The sequence below is a fragment of the Perognathus longimembris genome, chromosome 20 (assembly GCF_023159225.1).
Source record: "Perognathus longimembris pacificus isolate PPM17 chromosome 20, ASM2315922v1, whole genome shotgun sequence".
NCBI lineage: Eukaryota > Metazoa > Chordata > Mammalia > Rodentia > Heteromyidae > Perognathus > Perognathus longimembris.
The window spans coordinates 17,725,695-17,740,529 of NC_063180.1; the positions used below are offsets into that span (position 1 = coordinate 17,725,695).

A 14,835-nucleotide genomic window follows, 5' to 3' on the forward strand; every position below is an offset into this window, starting at 1 on the left:
GGACCAACACCCCCCCTCCATAAAGCTCAGGGCCGGATGCAAATGAGATGCAAACTATTTTAATTGCAACGGGGGGTGGGGCTGTGTATGAGTTGCCTGACACCCCTTCCTTGTCTAGGAGGGGCCGCCATCCATAGTTGAAACCTCTCTAGACTGGATGCGTAAAATTCAGCCATGATCAGAGGTTGCAGGTCTGCACACGGGATGGCTCGGCTCACCGAGGACGCGCACGCGCTGCCCACGTTGGCTGCCGTGCACGTGTCTGGGTTTCTATGTGCACACACGTGGGTGTACTTGGAACATGTTTGCACACACGGCACAAGCCCGTGCATTTACACACGCAGTACACGGAATCTGCACAATTATGAAACGCAGAGGAGGCGCTCGCCCGTAGCCTCCAGCGCGTGGGCTTCGTGAGGAATGCAGCTTGGCGAGCCCCCCGCACCCCCCCCCCCCCCGTCCCCGGGCAGAGGGACGGAGCGTGGGAACCGGGGTCCGGGTCGTCACCAGATCCGGCCTCCCGGGGCCTAGAAGGACCTCAGGGAGTCCCCGCCCCTTGGGACGTGACCACGAGCCAGAGAAAGAACTACCACGTCCCCGCGCGGTTCGGTGCCTCTGCGGCCACGCGCAGCCCAACCCGAGCGCGCGGCTTAGCGGAGAGTTCGAGCGCGCATGCGTCCTGGACCTCAGGACCCGCCCAACGGCCTGCGTGTGCGTGTGTGTGTGTGTGCGTGTGTGTGTGTGTGTGTTGGGGGGGAGGGGATTTAGCTCCGACCCCTCGCGCGGAGAAAAGACGCACACGCGGTGCCGCTACGCTTTTTCTCACGCCGCTGGTTCCGCGGGGAGCGAATGCGCACGCGCAAAGTGCGACTGCTGGGAAGAAGTCACGTGGCAGCCGGAAAGCACGGCAACTGCCGGAAAAGCCTTTCCCTTCCTCTCGCAGCCAGGAGCTGGCGGCGGGGTGTGTGTGACGTATTTCCGCCCCCGCCCTCTTTTCCTTTTCCGCTCCTCGTGGAGGCACCGGCGGGTTTTCGTCCCCCCCGGTGGTGGTCGACCACGACAGTAGTCATGGCGATGTTTGAGCAGATGAGAGCGAACGTGGGCAAGTTGCTCAAGGGTATCGACAGGTCTGAGTTGGGTCCGAGGGGTCGTTCTGGCCCCGCGGGGGTAGAAGACATTCTCGGAGACAGCAAGGACGGGGTGGCCGGGGTCCTAGGCTTGCTCCTAGGTGAGGCGTTCTCGGTCTCTTTGCCCGGGAGAGGCCAACCTGGAGGAGACGATGCGTAATACGGAGGTTTAAGGAAGCCTAGGGGCAGGAGAGAGCCTGGCGCTCCGGTTCAGTAACTTGGTTTTCCTCTGCCCCCTCAAGTCTCAGTGCCTACTAACCCCTCCCTCCCCTGCCCGCCGCGTCCTTCATCCTCTTGTCCAGTGATGTCTCCTGTTAGTGGTGGGCGATCCTGGGAGCCAGAAGTGAGCCTGAGGTGGGCGGGGGGGGGGCGTTCGCTAAACCAGATCGGGGCTCACTTGGGGTCTGGAGAGGTCTTTTATTAGCGGTTGACTCATTGAGTAGAGTTGGTGATCAAGGCCAGATTTAGAGGGGAGGGGAGGAAGGAGGGACGGGCTAGTGTCCCTTAGCTTCTGTCTCCTTTCTGCTCACCCATTTTATTTTATTTGGGACAGGGTTCCACTGTGTAGCCCAGGCTGACCTCAAACTCACTATGTGGCCCAGGCTGGTTTTGTACCGAATCTTTCCTAGGCTTCCTAGATGCTTCTGGAATGACAAAAGTTGGAACAACCACATCCCACTATTTACCCACCTTGATTCTTCTCTAGGTACAATCCTGAGAATCTGGCCACCTTGGAGCGCTATGTGGAGACACAGGCCAAGGAGAATGCTTATGATCTGGAAGCCAACCTGGCTGTCCTGAAGTTGTGAGTTATCCAGCCTCTCCCCTCCCCACCCTAGGCCAGCAGCTAGCAAGCAAGTGGCTCATTCTCCACAGCCCTGGGTGGGGGGTGCCTGGGGCAGCCTGCAGAATGTCACTTTAGGATGCAAAACTAGGCAGCCTACCAAGTTTGGGGCCCAATTTTAAAATACTAATTTTACCAGCTAGACTTCAGTGACTCATACCTATAATCCTAGAAGACGGATCTTCAAAGCCATTCCAAGCAGACAAATCCCCAAACAGATTGGAGATTCTTTTTCTCCCATTAACCAACAAAAACCCATCAAGTGGTAGAGCTCCAGCTGTGAGCAAAATAGCTGAGCAACAGATTGAGGCCCTGAGTTAAAACCCCAGTACTGGTACACACATGATACGACATGACTGTCTCTGTTGGTGGGTTCTTTGGGTTCTGTCCCCTTGGGTCCTTTCTCAACTCAGTGCCTGCTGTGGTTTTCCCATGTGTGGAATGGGAAAGGCAATATTGTTTCTGGGGTGGTTTGGGATGTTATTAGTGTCCACTGCCCGATGAGTACTCACTGGGGACTAGACACTGGGCTGCTGGTCATTTGGTTGGTGTTTGTGGTGTGAGGATGGAATACACGGCCTTTCACAGGCTTATTATGAGCTACATCCCCATTCCTGGGCTTTGTTTCCTCAGTTGTGTTTGTGGCCTACTGATTGAACCTAGGGCCTTGTTTGTACTAAGTACTGGCTTTACCCCTAAGATGTATTCCCAGTCATTTCTTCTGATAGAGGGAGGAAACTGAGGCACAGAATTTGAAATAACCATTCCGAGGCCATTCAAAGATGTTTGAATCTAGTCTTAATGGACTCCAGAGCTATAATCACTACCCCAAAGTATTGCTCCCTCCTTTTCCCCCTTCTCCCCCCTCTTTGGCACTGGGAATTGAACTCAGCCTCATCCTTGCTAGGCAGGAGCTCTAACACTTCAATCTTGTGCCCAGCTCCTTTTTGCCTTGTTTATTTCTGAGGTAGGGTCTCATTTCATGGCCACAGCCCTCCTGTGCTTCCCTGTGTTACTAATGCGATGACAGGTACATACCAGTGCACCCAGTTGTCGGTTGAGAGAGTCTCAGCTAAGACTGGCCTCCAGTCTACCTCCCAGGTAGCTAGAGTTAGTCTTCAGCCACCACACCTGGCTCTCCTCACAAACTAGGGTCCCTCATTAGGTGTTTGTGAGGGTTTCCTATCCCCATCTTCAGCCAGGAAAAGTGGGCTTGGAGTTTAGGGTTCCTCGGTCAGAGTGTGATTGGGCCTGGAGCCCAGGCCTGTCTTAACTCCCAAGCTCCAGAGTAAAGCAGTGGCACCTGGCAAGGCCTGGGGGCCTGGGGGCCACTGTTGTTATGGCTCTCATTTCCCTACTCAGGTACCAGTTCAACCCAGCCTTCTTTCAGACCACAGTCACTGCCCAGATCCTGCTGAAGGCCCTCACCAACCTGCCCCACACCGACTTCACCTTGTGCAAGTGCATGATCGACCAGGCGCACGTATCCTTCACTTTCGGTGTCCTACGCTGGGCCCCAAGGGACTGGTCCAGGCTTGCTCACTGGGGTGGGACACTGGGATGAGGGGATGGCCCAGCCTGGCCCTGCTTTCAGCCAGCGCTCACAGTCCAGTGAGGAGACGACCCAGGCTCCTCTCGTTGACAGCTCAGCGTGCCCAGTGCTGGGGTTAGAGGGGCCAGCGGGGCATACCCCCACCTCTTGTCTCTAGGTTCTGGAAGCCTCCTGGGGGTGGGAATCTGTGAAGGCCAGAGAAGGCAAGGGTGACCCAAGTGAGTGGAGTGCCGGGGAGGAAGAGTTCAGAGCTGTCTTGGATGGGGGGGGGGCACCATTTCTCAGTCAAATGTGGCTGGTCACACGGCAGGGGAGAACCATGGAAAGCTTTGGAACCACCGGCTGTTACAGGGAAATTGTTGCTCTGGGGCCTTGACCCCAGCCTCCCTGGGCTTCGTGGCCATTTTCCCTTAGCATTCTCTCCGTCCAGCAAGAGGAACGGCCTATCCGCCAGATTTTGTACCTTGGGGACCTGCTGGAGACCTGCCACTTCCAGGCCTTCTGGGTAACTTCCGTGGTCTGTGGGTGTAGAGGGTGAGGGGGCAGCTGGCTTGGGGGATATGTGCTTGGTGGAGGCCCTGGGCCCCCTGCTCATCCTCAGGCACTGGGGTGCCTGCGCCTCTTTTCTTCGGCAAGAACCCTCCACCCGCCCAGCCTCACGCTCAGAGCCTGCAAGCCGGGCATGGTGTCTCCTGCCTCTGGGGAGGCTGAGGCAGGAGGAGCTAGAGTTCAAGGCTAGCCTGGACTATAGAAAGATACTGTCTCAAAGTGGGGGGATGCCTGATCGCTTCCTTGGTACCCCTCCCCAAGTCCTGAAGCTTCCATACCACCAGGCCCCTCCTTACACCTGCCAAGGTTTGAAAGTCATGTCGACAGTGTACCTATCCCCACCCTTCCACCCGGCTCTACTTCTCACACCTTGCATCCCCACACCCCAGGCCAGTCCTCCCTGGCACATTGGACCTCTGCAGGGTTTTGTTTGTGTCTTTTTCTATTGTGAGGCTTGAACTCAGGGCCTGTGTTCTGCCCTTGAGCTCTTTTTGCTCAAGGCTAACGCTCTCCCACTTGGAACCACAGTGCCACTCTGGTTTTCTGGTGGTGCCCAGCCTCACACTGGGCTCTGACCGCCCTTCCCAGGCCTCAGGTCCCAAGGAGCTCTGCTTTCTGCCTTGCCATAAGTCTGTGTGCTCCCTGCACAGCTGGGCTTGACAGGGTGAACACAGCTGGAGAGAGCCCAGGAGCCCAGGGGCTCGCCCTGGTGGGGGTCCCTGCCTTGCCTGCACCCTGGGTAGCCCTTCACACCTTGTTAAATACCATCCCCCATCCCGAACTGCTGCTCTGGCTTCTTGTGGGAAGAAAATAGAAGCAGCTAAAAGCCCAGCATCATGGTGCACACCTGCAGTCTTTGTACAAAGGGCCCCAAGGCAGGAAGTTCCAGGCCAGCCTGGAACTTAAGTAAAAATAGGTAAGAAAAGCTAGAGCAGGATTCATACATACCCTTCCTTGTGTGTAGCCTTTTCTGTGTCCTTGGAGAAACTGGCCAAGGGCACCCTCCACCCCTAGAGACCTTCCCTTACCCCTCACCATGACATAGCCATTCTCCACCCTTCCTAAGAGCCCACCTGCCCTTCCAGTGTAGTTCTCATCACAGCTGCATGCTGGGAAAAAGGGCTGTTCTTTGACTGCTACCTCTCCCACCAGTTCTGTCCCTCTCCTCTGTCCTCTAGCTGTGCTCTGAACCAGAGGCCCAGCTGATGCTGTATGCCTGGGCCTTTCCTGGGTCTCTGTATCTGAGAGTCTCAAGCCTAGCATTCACTCACTTGGTAGTTTAGTACAGATAAGACTTTTCTGCTGGGCTGGCTTTCACCACACTCCTCAGATCTCAGCCTCCTGAGTAGCTAGGATGACAGGAGTGAGGCCCCGGCTCCCAGCTCCAGGGCTGGTTTTTATACAGTGCTCTTAGCAAGCCTCCAGCGTGCTTGGGTCTGCTGTGGCCCTGTGCATTCCTACAGAGCTTGCCAGAACAGTCTTGAAAGGGTTTGAGGCCTTGTCCTGCTCCATCCAGTGCAAGGTTATAGAAATTTCAGACATTGCTTCAAAACAAAACCCTGAAAGCTTCACATTCCGGAAAGTCCTGTCAAAAGGGCAAGTGGGCATTGTCAGTTAGGCTTCTAGGACAGGTTGCCTCTGCTGTGTCTCCTACCTGTGCTCATGTGGAGCAGGGGTTTGATCTGCCTCTGCTCCTCAGCACACTGGAGGCTGAGGCAGGGTGATTGTGAGTTCAAGGGCTGCCTGGGATAATGGTGAGACTATCTGAGAGTCAGTTGCTCCTGTCAGATCCCCAGTGCTCTCCACATTGATGGATCCAGTAGGTCAGCCCCATTTCCTTGTCCCATTAGCCCCTGTGTGGGCGATCTTGCCCTGCGTCCTCAGCCCTTCACCATGGGTTCCCGGGCTGCTGCTCCTGAGAAGGGCATCGTGCTGGAAAAGTGATATCATATAGAAAGCCATGGAGGGGGAGGCTTGTAGACACCCTGCTAGTGGAAAGGCCCTGAGGTGGGCTGGTGCTTGCTGTGTCTGGGCGGCCCAGGGGCTGGAGGCTGGTGAGGGGCACATAGGTGAAATAAGGGCACAGAAGTGATACATAGGTCCTGTGGTATTTGGGCCTGGGGACGTTGGTCAGAAGGTTGACTAATCTGCATGTGTCCCCCCTCTGCGGGCTACGATTTCTGCCTGCCAGCTGTAAATCCATGGCTGTAGGCTAGTCACATAGCTGCTCTGTCTCAGCTTGTGCTGAAGTGGGTACAGTGGCAGTAATGGGTACACTATGAGGTCAGCTTCCGATGCTAGCTGCTGTACTTAGACATGTGAGGATCTCGCCACGTGTTCAGGGCTGGCTGTGAGCTTAGGCTCCTCCTGCCTGGCCTTCCACGCATTAACCCCATCACTGCTGTTTGTGCTAATGCTCAACTGTCCTTTCAGCAAGCCCTGGATGAGAACATGGACCTTCTGGAAGGCATCACTGGCTTTGAAGACTCGGTCCGGAAGTGTAAGTCCACCGAGCATGGGCTCTGCAGGGGAGGCCAGGATGGCGGCAGGGCCCAGTAGCATCCATTTACACCTTTGTCCCCGACCTCCAGTTATCTGCCACGTAGTGGGCATCACATACCAGCACATTGACCGCTGGCTGCTGGCCGAGATGCTTGGGGACCTGACAGGTAAGGTCTGGGCCCTTGTGCCATCCTAGGAGCAGGGAGGGCCATCAGGGGCACTGGGCCTCAGCCATCTAGGCTGTTTCCAAGCCCAGGGAGAAAACTGGCCCACTTCCTCTCCAACAACCAGTTGGGCCAGTGCGGGGCCAGACACTGTTCAGACACCGTAGGCACATGGCTGCTTATGGCAGAGTGGAGGCTTGTTCTCATGATTGCTGCTGAAGGACGTGAGAGTGGACTGAGATGGGCACATGGAGATGGGGGCCAGGGCAGGGCTGCCCTTCAGTTCACTGGGGGCCGGGGGCTGGAGGGAAACCTCCATGTCATGAGAGGAGAGGCTTGGGGGCCTTTGTCCTTTTCCCTGAACGAGCCAGAGAAGGTTCTGAGCAGGGAGGGCCTAGACCAGAAAGGTGCTTTTAAAAATTCCCTCAGATAGGGGCTGGGGATATAGCCTAGTGGCAAGAGTGCCTGCCTCGGATACACGAGGCCCTAGGTTCGATTCCCCAGCACCACATATACAGAAAACGGCCAGAAGCGGCACTGTGGCTCAAGTGGCAGAGTGCTAGCCTTGAGCGGGAAGAAGCCAGGGACAGTGCTCAGGCCCTGAGTCCAAGGCCCAGGACTGGCCAAAAAAAAAAAAAAAATTCCCTCAGATAGTGGCAAGAGAGCTTGCCTCATATACATGAAGCCCTGGGTTTGATTCCCCAGCACCACGTATACAGAAGACGGCCAAAAGTGGCACTGTGGCTCAAGAGCTAGAGTGCTAGCCTTGAGCAAAAAGAAGCCAGGGACAGTGTCCAGGCCCTGAGTCCAAGCCCCAGGACTGGCAAAAAAAAAAAGGCTGGGGATATGGCCTAGTGGCAAGAGTGCTTGCCTCGTATAAAAATTCCCTCAGAAATACACAAAATGCTCATGTGTTGACCTTTTTTTTTTCTCCACTTTTTTTCTCTGCCACTTGAGCCACAGCGCCACTTCTGGCTGTTTTCTATATATGTGGTCCTGGGGAATCGAACCAGGGCTTCATGTATACGAGGCAAACTCTTTTGCCACTAGGCCATATCCCCAGCCCCCTCATGTGTTGACTTTTGCAAAGAGAACAAACAGCAAGAAAAGTACGTGATTGCCGATTGCATCTGGGACAGGGAATTGAGATGGAGGGGACACTGATGGGCTTGGGGGCACTCCCAGGGGCCTTCCTGGAAGAGTTGTCTTTTGATCTCAGTAGGTGCATGTGCACAGGCGTGTGTGTGTGTGTTTAGTGGAGGCTAACTTTGTGTTTGGCACGTGTTAGGTGTTTCACAAACAAGTAGATGTTTTGTGTATTTAAAAGTGAAGGTGTTGACTGGGTACCTGTGGCTCACACCTTTGATCCTAGCTACTCTGGAGACTGAGCAGAAAAGTCTATGAGACTCTTATCTAACCACCAGAAAAGCAGAAGTGGCACTGTGGTTCAAAAATGGTAGAATGCTAGCCATGAGCAAAAAGCTTAGAGACAGCGCCTAAGCCCTGAGTTCAAGCCCCACAGCTAGGAGGGAAAAAGTGAAATTAAAGGCTGGTTATAGAGTGGATATAAAAGTACATGACCATAATCTCACCACTCAGAAGGCAGAGGCAGAAGGATCTTAATATGAAACATCCTGGGGATATATGAACCCTTGTGTGCCCTACTAAAAAAAAGTTGAAAAATAGGAAACACATCCCAGAATTTAAAGCAAAGAAGGATAAGGCTGAACTGTATCAAGTTGGTAATCATCCCACAGAAAATATCCTGGCCACTGCTCTAGCAGGATGTTGCGTTTCTTCAGGGTCAGGTAGCCTTACTGCTGGCGCTAACGTGGGGGCCTAGACCTGCTGGGGAAGGAAGTTTGCCTGGGAGAGAAAAGGGGAGACCAAGCCCCGTGTGGGGAGGCTGAGAACGCCGGGGTGCCCTCTAGTGGCCGTGTGAGGAATGAGCCACGGGGACAGCAGGGAGAACTGGAGGAGGCCGCTGCTGTCTGCGCTGGAGAGGTGGGGAGGTGTCAGGCGTGGAGGCCTCGTGCTGCCCCCTGTGCTGCCCCCTGTGCCGCCTGTGTCACCTGCAGACAACCAGCTGAAGGTGTGGATGAGCAAGTACGGCTGGAGCGCTGACGACTCGGGGCAGATCTTCATCTGTAGCCAGGAGGAGAGCATCAAGCCCAAGAACATCGTGGAGAAGATCGACTTCGACAGTGAGTGCCACCCGCCTTCCCTGGACAGCACGCTCGGCGCGGAGGGCCGGGGAGGCCAGCCCTTGTCCTAGGAACCCTGTATCTGCCACACTCTAGAAAAAGGACTCCCTGGGTCCTAGAAGCGCCCAGCAGTGTTTCCACACCCCACAGTCCTGGGTGCTCCGTCCCTTTGCTCCCCCCCCCCCACCCCTTGGTCTTTGGGGCTCAAGGTATCACCAGCAGGTTCTGGAGGTGGGCTCACGTGGTGGGAATCTTGAGTCCCCACTTCACAGCTTCACAACCAGTTGGGCCAGTGCGGGGCCAGACACTGTTCAGACACGCTAGGCCCGTGGCTGCTTATGGCAGAGTGGAGACTTGTTCTCATGGAGAGGACAGGCACGTGTGCCTGTCATGATTGCTGCTGAAGGACGTGAGAGTGGGGGGTCTGATCTCTTTGTCCGTTTTCTCATGAAACCGGGTGCTGGTGGCTCACCCTTGCCATCCTAACTACTCAGAAGGCTGAGGTCTGAGGGTCATGGCTCAAAGCCAGTCTAGACAAGAAAGTCTGAGAGACTCTGATTTCCACTAAACTACAAAAAAGCCAGAAGTGGCACCATGGCTCAAGTGGTAGAGCGCTGGCCTTTAGCACCATGGTTTAAGTGGTAGAGCGCTGGCCTTTAGCAAAAAAGTTTAAGGACAGCGCCCAGGTCTAGAATTCAAGCCCTCAGACTGGCACAAAAAGAAACAAAAAATAACAACCTGAGAATGATATTTACAGTAATGACAGCCATTGGGTACATTGGTCCTGTAAGGAAGATGTGCTTGCTGCAGTCCCTGAACTAGTAGAAACACTGAAATGCTTCCCTCATGACGTAACCCGGAGTGCTGAGCTGGGCACCCTGTTATCACATCACAGTTGGTGAACTTCCCTACAATCCCAGCCTGGTCTGCATGGCGAGACCCTTTCTCTAGTAGATGGCTTGGCTGAGTAGTGCAGCCATGCAGCTAGGATAAACCGCCTCATCCTTCTGCTCCCTTGGGCCCCGGGGAACTCTGATGGAACCACTTCTCGGCCAGAGCGGCTGGTTTAATACTGAAGGGAGTTGTGGAGCAGTGGTTACCTCTGCCCCGTGCACCTTCCCTGTCCAGGTGACGCCCTGCTGGGGCCTGGGAGAATTCCAGCAGCATGAGGCAGGCTGTCCAGAGTCAGTACCCAGCCTGGCTCCAGGCACTCCAGGACTGAGGCTCAAACGCAGGGCCTTGGTGCTTACTCAGCTGATACTCTTAGCACTTGAACCATCCTTCCATCTTGGCTTTTTACTGGTGCTTTTGGAGACTTTTCTGCCTAGGCTGGCTTTGAACCACAATCCTCTAGATCTCTCAGCCTCCCAAGTAGCTGGGATGGCAAGCGTGGGCCACCAGCACCTGGCTCCAAGCACACTTTTTTTTTTTTGCCAGTCCTGGGCCTTGCACTCAGGGCCTGAGCACTGTCCCTGGCTTCTTTTTGCTCAAGGCTAGCACTCTACCACTTGAGCCACAGCGCCACTTCCGTTTTTTTTTCTATATATGTGGTGCTCAGGAATTGAACCTAGGGCTTCATGTATATGAGGTGAGCACTTTACCATTAGGCCATATTCCCAGCTCCTTCAAGCACACCTTTTAACACCACAATCCTATAGAGGAGCTGCTTCTTGCATATGGGGGAACTGAGGCAACAGAGCTCTTAAGTAACTTGCTCAAGGCAAGGTTGTTGTCATCAAGCAGAGCTGAAATTTGAACCCAGGCCTTGTCCCAGAGTCCCTGGTTTTGTGTAACTGCTACATCAAATTGCCTTTGTGGTAGTAACCTGGGCTAGCGATGCGCCTCTGAAGGGTGGGGGTTGGGAGGCTTGCCTTCCACTCTTCCCAAGCTCACCCGGGTCCCCTCCTTTTGTCCCCAGGTGTGTCCAGCATCATGGCCTCATCCCAGTAACTGCAAGTGTCCAATAAAGATTTGTAGATGGAGCACTGCTGTGTCCTGCTCTCTGCCCGGCGCCCAGCAGAGGGAGCCCTGGAGCAGGTCTCCACGCCCTCCCCCGGGGCTTCCTCCCTTTGACTTGCTCACTTCCCTCCACCCCGCTGCTTCTCCCCCTCCCCACCTTCCTGACCTGTGGGGCTGCTGGAGTGAGTCAGCGGGGAGGGGCGGGCCGCCAAGCTCTGTGTCCTCTTGGTTTTCTGAGCCTCCATTTCCTCATCTGGAAAGGAAAGAACTCGCCCTTCTTCACAACCCAAGAGTGGGGCAGGCATATTTTCTCGGAGGGTGTGAAGCATTGGTGGGGTGTGGGGGTGCCCCTCTCGCCTTAGCATTGGGGAGTCCGAGGCAGGCAAGTTCCAGCTATTTGAAAAATAAATGGAAAAGAAAACTGTTGTTAGAAAAACAACACAGGATGTGTTACCGAAGTGGTGAGCCGACCTTCCATGCTTTTGTTTTTTGTTTTTGTTTTTTACTGTCCCTGAGTTGCTTTTGCTTAAGGCTAGCACTCTATCACTTGAATCCAAGCTCACTAGCTCACTCGCTTGCTTTCTCTCTCCTTCCTTCCTTCCTTCCTTCTTTCCTTCTCTCTCTCTCTCTCTATTTCTCTGATCCCAGCCTCCTGAGTAGCAAGGATTTATAGGTATGAGCCACCAGTGCCCGTCTCAATATACTCTTGTTTGTTTTTTTGCCAGTCCTATGGGCCTGAGCACTGTCTCTTGCTTCTTTTTGCTCAAGGCTAGCACTCTGCCACTTGAGCCACAGCGCCACTTCTGGCTTTTACTGTTTATGTGGTGCTGAGGAATTGAACCCAGGGCTTCATACATGCAAGGCGAGCACATTCCCAGCCCCTCCATATACTCTTCTAGTTGGAGAAACTACCAGGAAAGTTGGGACTTCCTCCTCTGAGCTATGCAGCCATTTTCCCCATGCCAGCGCACAGACCCAGCCTGGGGCTGGGGTGGTGATCATGATACCCTGGCCTGCAGGGTAAGGGGTGGGGACAACAGGAAATGGAAGAGATGAACCGGGGTAATCACCCTTGTTGCCAGCTTTCCTCTCTGCCCAGGGGACTCCCCCCAGCATTCCTCTAAGGGCCTTGTCCTAGGGAGCCAGGTGGGGCCAGACACCCTTTGCCCTGGGTTCCAGACCCAAGCTGGCACCAGGAACTCGGAAGTGTCCTAACCCTGGGGACAGGCCAGAAGTGTGCTTTGTGTGCTTTGCAGCTGGCAAGCTTGTGCAGATTAGCAAGAGGCACCCCTCTGGGCGGAGTGACAGGCAGGCCTCTGCTTGGCAGGTGCCCTTTAGTAGTATCCAGGCTGTGGCTGCATGCGTTGGGGGAAGGAGCCATCCTATGCCCTTTGGGAGCCCCAGCTCGCCCTGTTTTGCTGGCCTGCCTCCACTCCAGGAAGACCATACTTTGAGCACTTGGCTCTGGCCACACACACTTCCATAAATCCAGACCCCAGCAACATCTTAGGTCCCCTTCTGTGCCTGGGGTTTCCAGCTGGGGAGAACTAGAATTATACCCCAAGTTGGGAATAGTTGCCTCCTCAGTAGCAGTCCGCACATTGCTCCCCATGCCTGTTGGGGCTCAGGGCTGTTCTAGTTGCTTCCATGGTAGTCTCTGGCCTCCCAGACGCTGGTGGAGGGCTCCCCCTGCTCAGTAGTAGTACTAACGGAATACAAGGGTTCAGCTTGGTGGTAGAGTGGAGACCTGTCATGTTCAAGTCCCGGCTTTTCCATTCCGAGCACCACAAGAGAAAGCAATGAAATGCAATGTGTACCTCTGACCAAGCTGGCCACTGGTGGCTCATCTGTGCCTATAATCCTAGCTACTCTGGAGGCTGAGATCAGAGAATCTGTTTGAAACCAGCCAGCCCAGGCAGGAAGGTCCATGAGATTCTTATCTCCAACTAACCATCACAAAGCTGGAAATGGAGGTTGTGGCTCCAGTGGTAGAGCCATAACCTCCAAAAGCCAAGCGCGAGAGAGAGGCCCTGTGCTGATATACACACATTCTCACACATACCAAAAGATTAATATAACTTGCTTCAGTGACCAAGACAAAAATCCTGCTTTCCTGGTGGCTTGATATTCTTGGGGACGGGACACATAAGACTTAAATAAAACAGCTTGTAAAATGGTGGCGAGTTCAAGGTGTATATGTGTCCATACCTGGGTTTGGGATCGAGGGCCTTAAGCATGCAAGGCAGAGCCCTACCCTTGACCTTTCCAGCCCTAGGCAATGGCTTGTGCGCTGTCCCTGAGCTCTTTCACTCAAGGCTAGAGCTCTGCCACTGTGAGCCACACAGCGCCACTTCCAGATTTCTGAGTCTTCTCTACTCTGTCCACCTTTAATTCAGGCAACTTTTGAAAGGTAGCAATAACAACATTTTTTTTTGGCTGGGTCTAGGACTTGAACTCAGGGTCTAGGCGTTGTCCCTGAGCTGCTTTGTACTCAAGGCTAGCACTCTACCACTTGACCTCCACTTCTGGCATTTTCTGAGTATATCTGAGATAAGAATCTCACAGACTTTCCTGTTGGTGCTGGCTTTGAACCATGATCCTCGGATCTCAGCCTCCTGAGTAGCTAGGATTATAGTTATGAGCCAGTGGTGCCTGGCTAATAGCAACATCAGGGAGAAGAAATATTTCCTGCCTGGCATGAGCAAATGAGAGCAAATTTGAGGGGAGAGGGTATGCAGGAGGCAAAGGAATGCATTGTTAAGGAGTGCTGGTGTTGTCTGGCTAGTTATTTTCTGGGTTCTGGTTCTCCCAGAGATAGTCTTATCACTGGTCCTGGAATTGTCTGGTTCCCGTGAGACTTCCCTCCTGTTCTGGGGTGCAGCCTCATTACAGGTAATTATCCTCATTTGGGAGTGGTTGGGCCTGCTTAGGTTCTGCTATTCCTGAGGTAGTCTCTGTCTCCTGTCATAAAGATTCTATCGATCCCTCTGCTCCTTTCATGGCAGCCAAAGGTGATTACAAATGATGCTGATGGAAGCCGAGATGCCAAGCTTTGCTCCTGCATTTCTGTGAATTCGTGGGTCCAAGGAAAGAGTGGCAAGTTGAAGCACCTATTAAGTGTGTGGTCAGTGGACTGAAACCTTCCTACAGGGAAGATGAACTGAACTGCAGTCTTCCCATGGAAAGCTCATGGCCCAGGATAAATTCTTGTCTTAAGGATGATAGGCTAGGCATGGCATTGGCCTTTGGACTTTAAGAACTTGCTGAGATGGCCTGTGAGACATTCCTCTTCGGAGTCCAGCCTTCAGGGACTGAGGTCACTGGGGAGGAGTTGGGAAGTTTAATTATAGTACAGTGGATCTCCCACATTTTTCATTAGCACCCACTAGTTGTACTGGGGGGGGGGGTCATTTTGACATGTTGGTACATGCATACAATGTACCTCTCCATCAACCTCACCCTTTTTTGTCACTCTCACCCCTCTTCGTCGTCACCTAATAGTTTCTTTTTCCCTGAAGCATTGTGATCTCTTCCCGCCCATGGTCACCCTTCCGGGCCTCTCTGTTATCTAACATTTTCCCTTGTATGGACTTGGGAGGCCTGGAAGAGTTTTCCATTTTAGGATTTCTTGACACATTTCCCTCAGTTCCTGGCTAGCTCCTACCTACCCATATTGCTGCCGGAGGAAAGGTCATGAGCCATTGAAATCAACAGTCTGGTTAACGTGTGGCAGACAGTGACAACAGCTGTCATCCAGGCACATTGGACAAGCAGTAAGAAGGCCAGCAAGCTAAGGGTAGAGGAGTAGAGAAACTGAGGGAAACAGAGGACAGGTTTGTGGAAGACCTGAGTCTGGCTGAAGCCTTAGGATTTTCTGTGCTATTTCAAAAGCTGAGCTGTTCTGGAACCAAGCACAGGGGATCCCTCAGCCCTC

General features: G+C 53.8%; 1 protein-coding gene and 1 non-coding gene across 2 annotated transcripts; both read left to right on the top strand.

The window, feature by feature from the left end:
* Positions 1–967: 967 nt before the first annotated feature.
* Eif3k (eukaryotic translation initiation factor 3 subunit K) lies at positions 968–10,924 on the top strand. The gene is made up of 8 exons (XM_048368627.1): positions 968–1,127; positions 1,834–1,932; positions 3,334–3,454; positions 3,954–4,028; positions 6,506–6,572; positions 6,664–6,741; positions 8,817–8,942; positions 10,861–10,924. Exons 1-8 carry the CDS (start codon positions 1,069–1,071, stop codon positions 10,890–10,892), a joined length of 657 nt encoding a protein of 218 aa, XP_048224584.1. The 5' UTR covers positions 968–1,068; the 3' UTR covers positions 10,893–10,924.
* Positions 5,484–5,616, top strand: LOC125339146. Its single transcript, XR_007208435.1, has one exon. It is a non-coding gene; the product is annotated as a small nucleolar RNA SNORA9 (small nucleolar RNA).
* Positions 10,925–14,835: the final 3,911 nt, after the last annotated feature.

Excerpts from the sequence above, each read along its gene's own strand:
- Eif3k (XM_048368627.1), top strand. The coding sequence starts at position 1,069 with ATGGCGATGTTTGAGCAGATGAGAGCGAACGTGGGCAAGTTGCTCAAG. Across the intron at positions 1,128-1,833 it reads TTGCTCAAGGGTATCGACAG|GTACAATCCTGAGAATCTGG; the intron begins GTCTGAGTTGGG and ends ATTCTTCTCTAG. Across the intron at positions 4,029-6,505 it reads GCCACTTCCAGGCCTTCTGG|CAAGCCCTGGATGAGAACAT; the intron begins GTAACTTCCGTG and ends CTGTCCTTTCAG.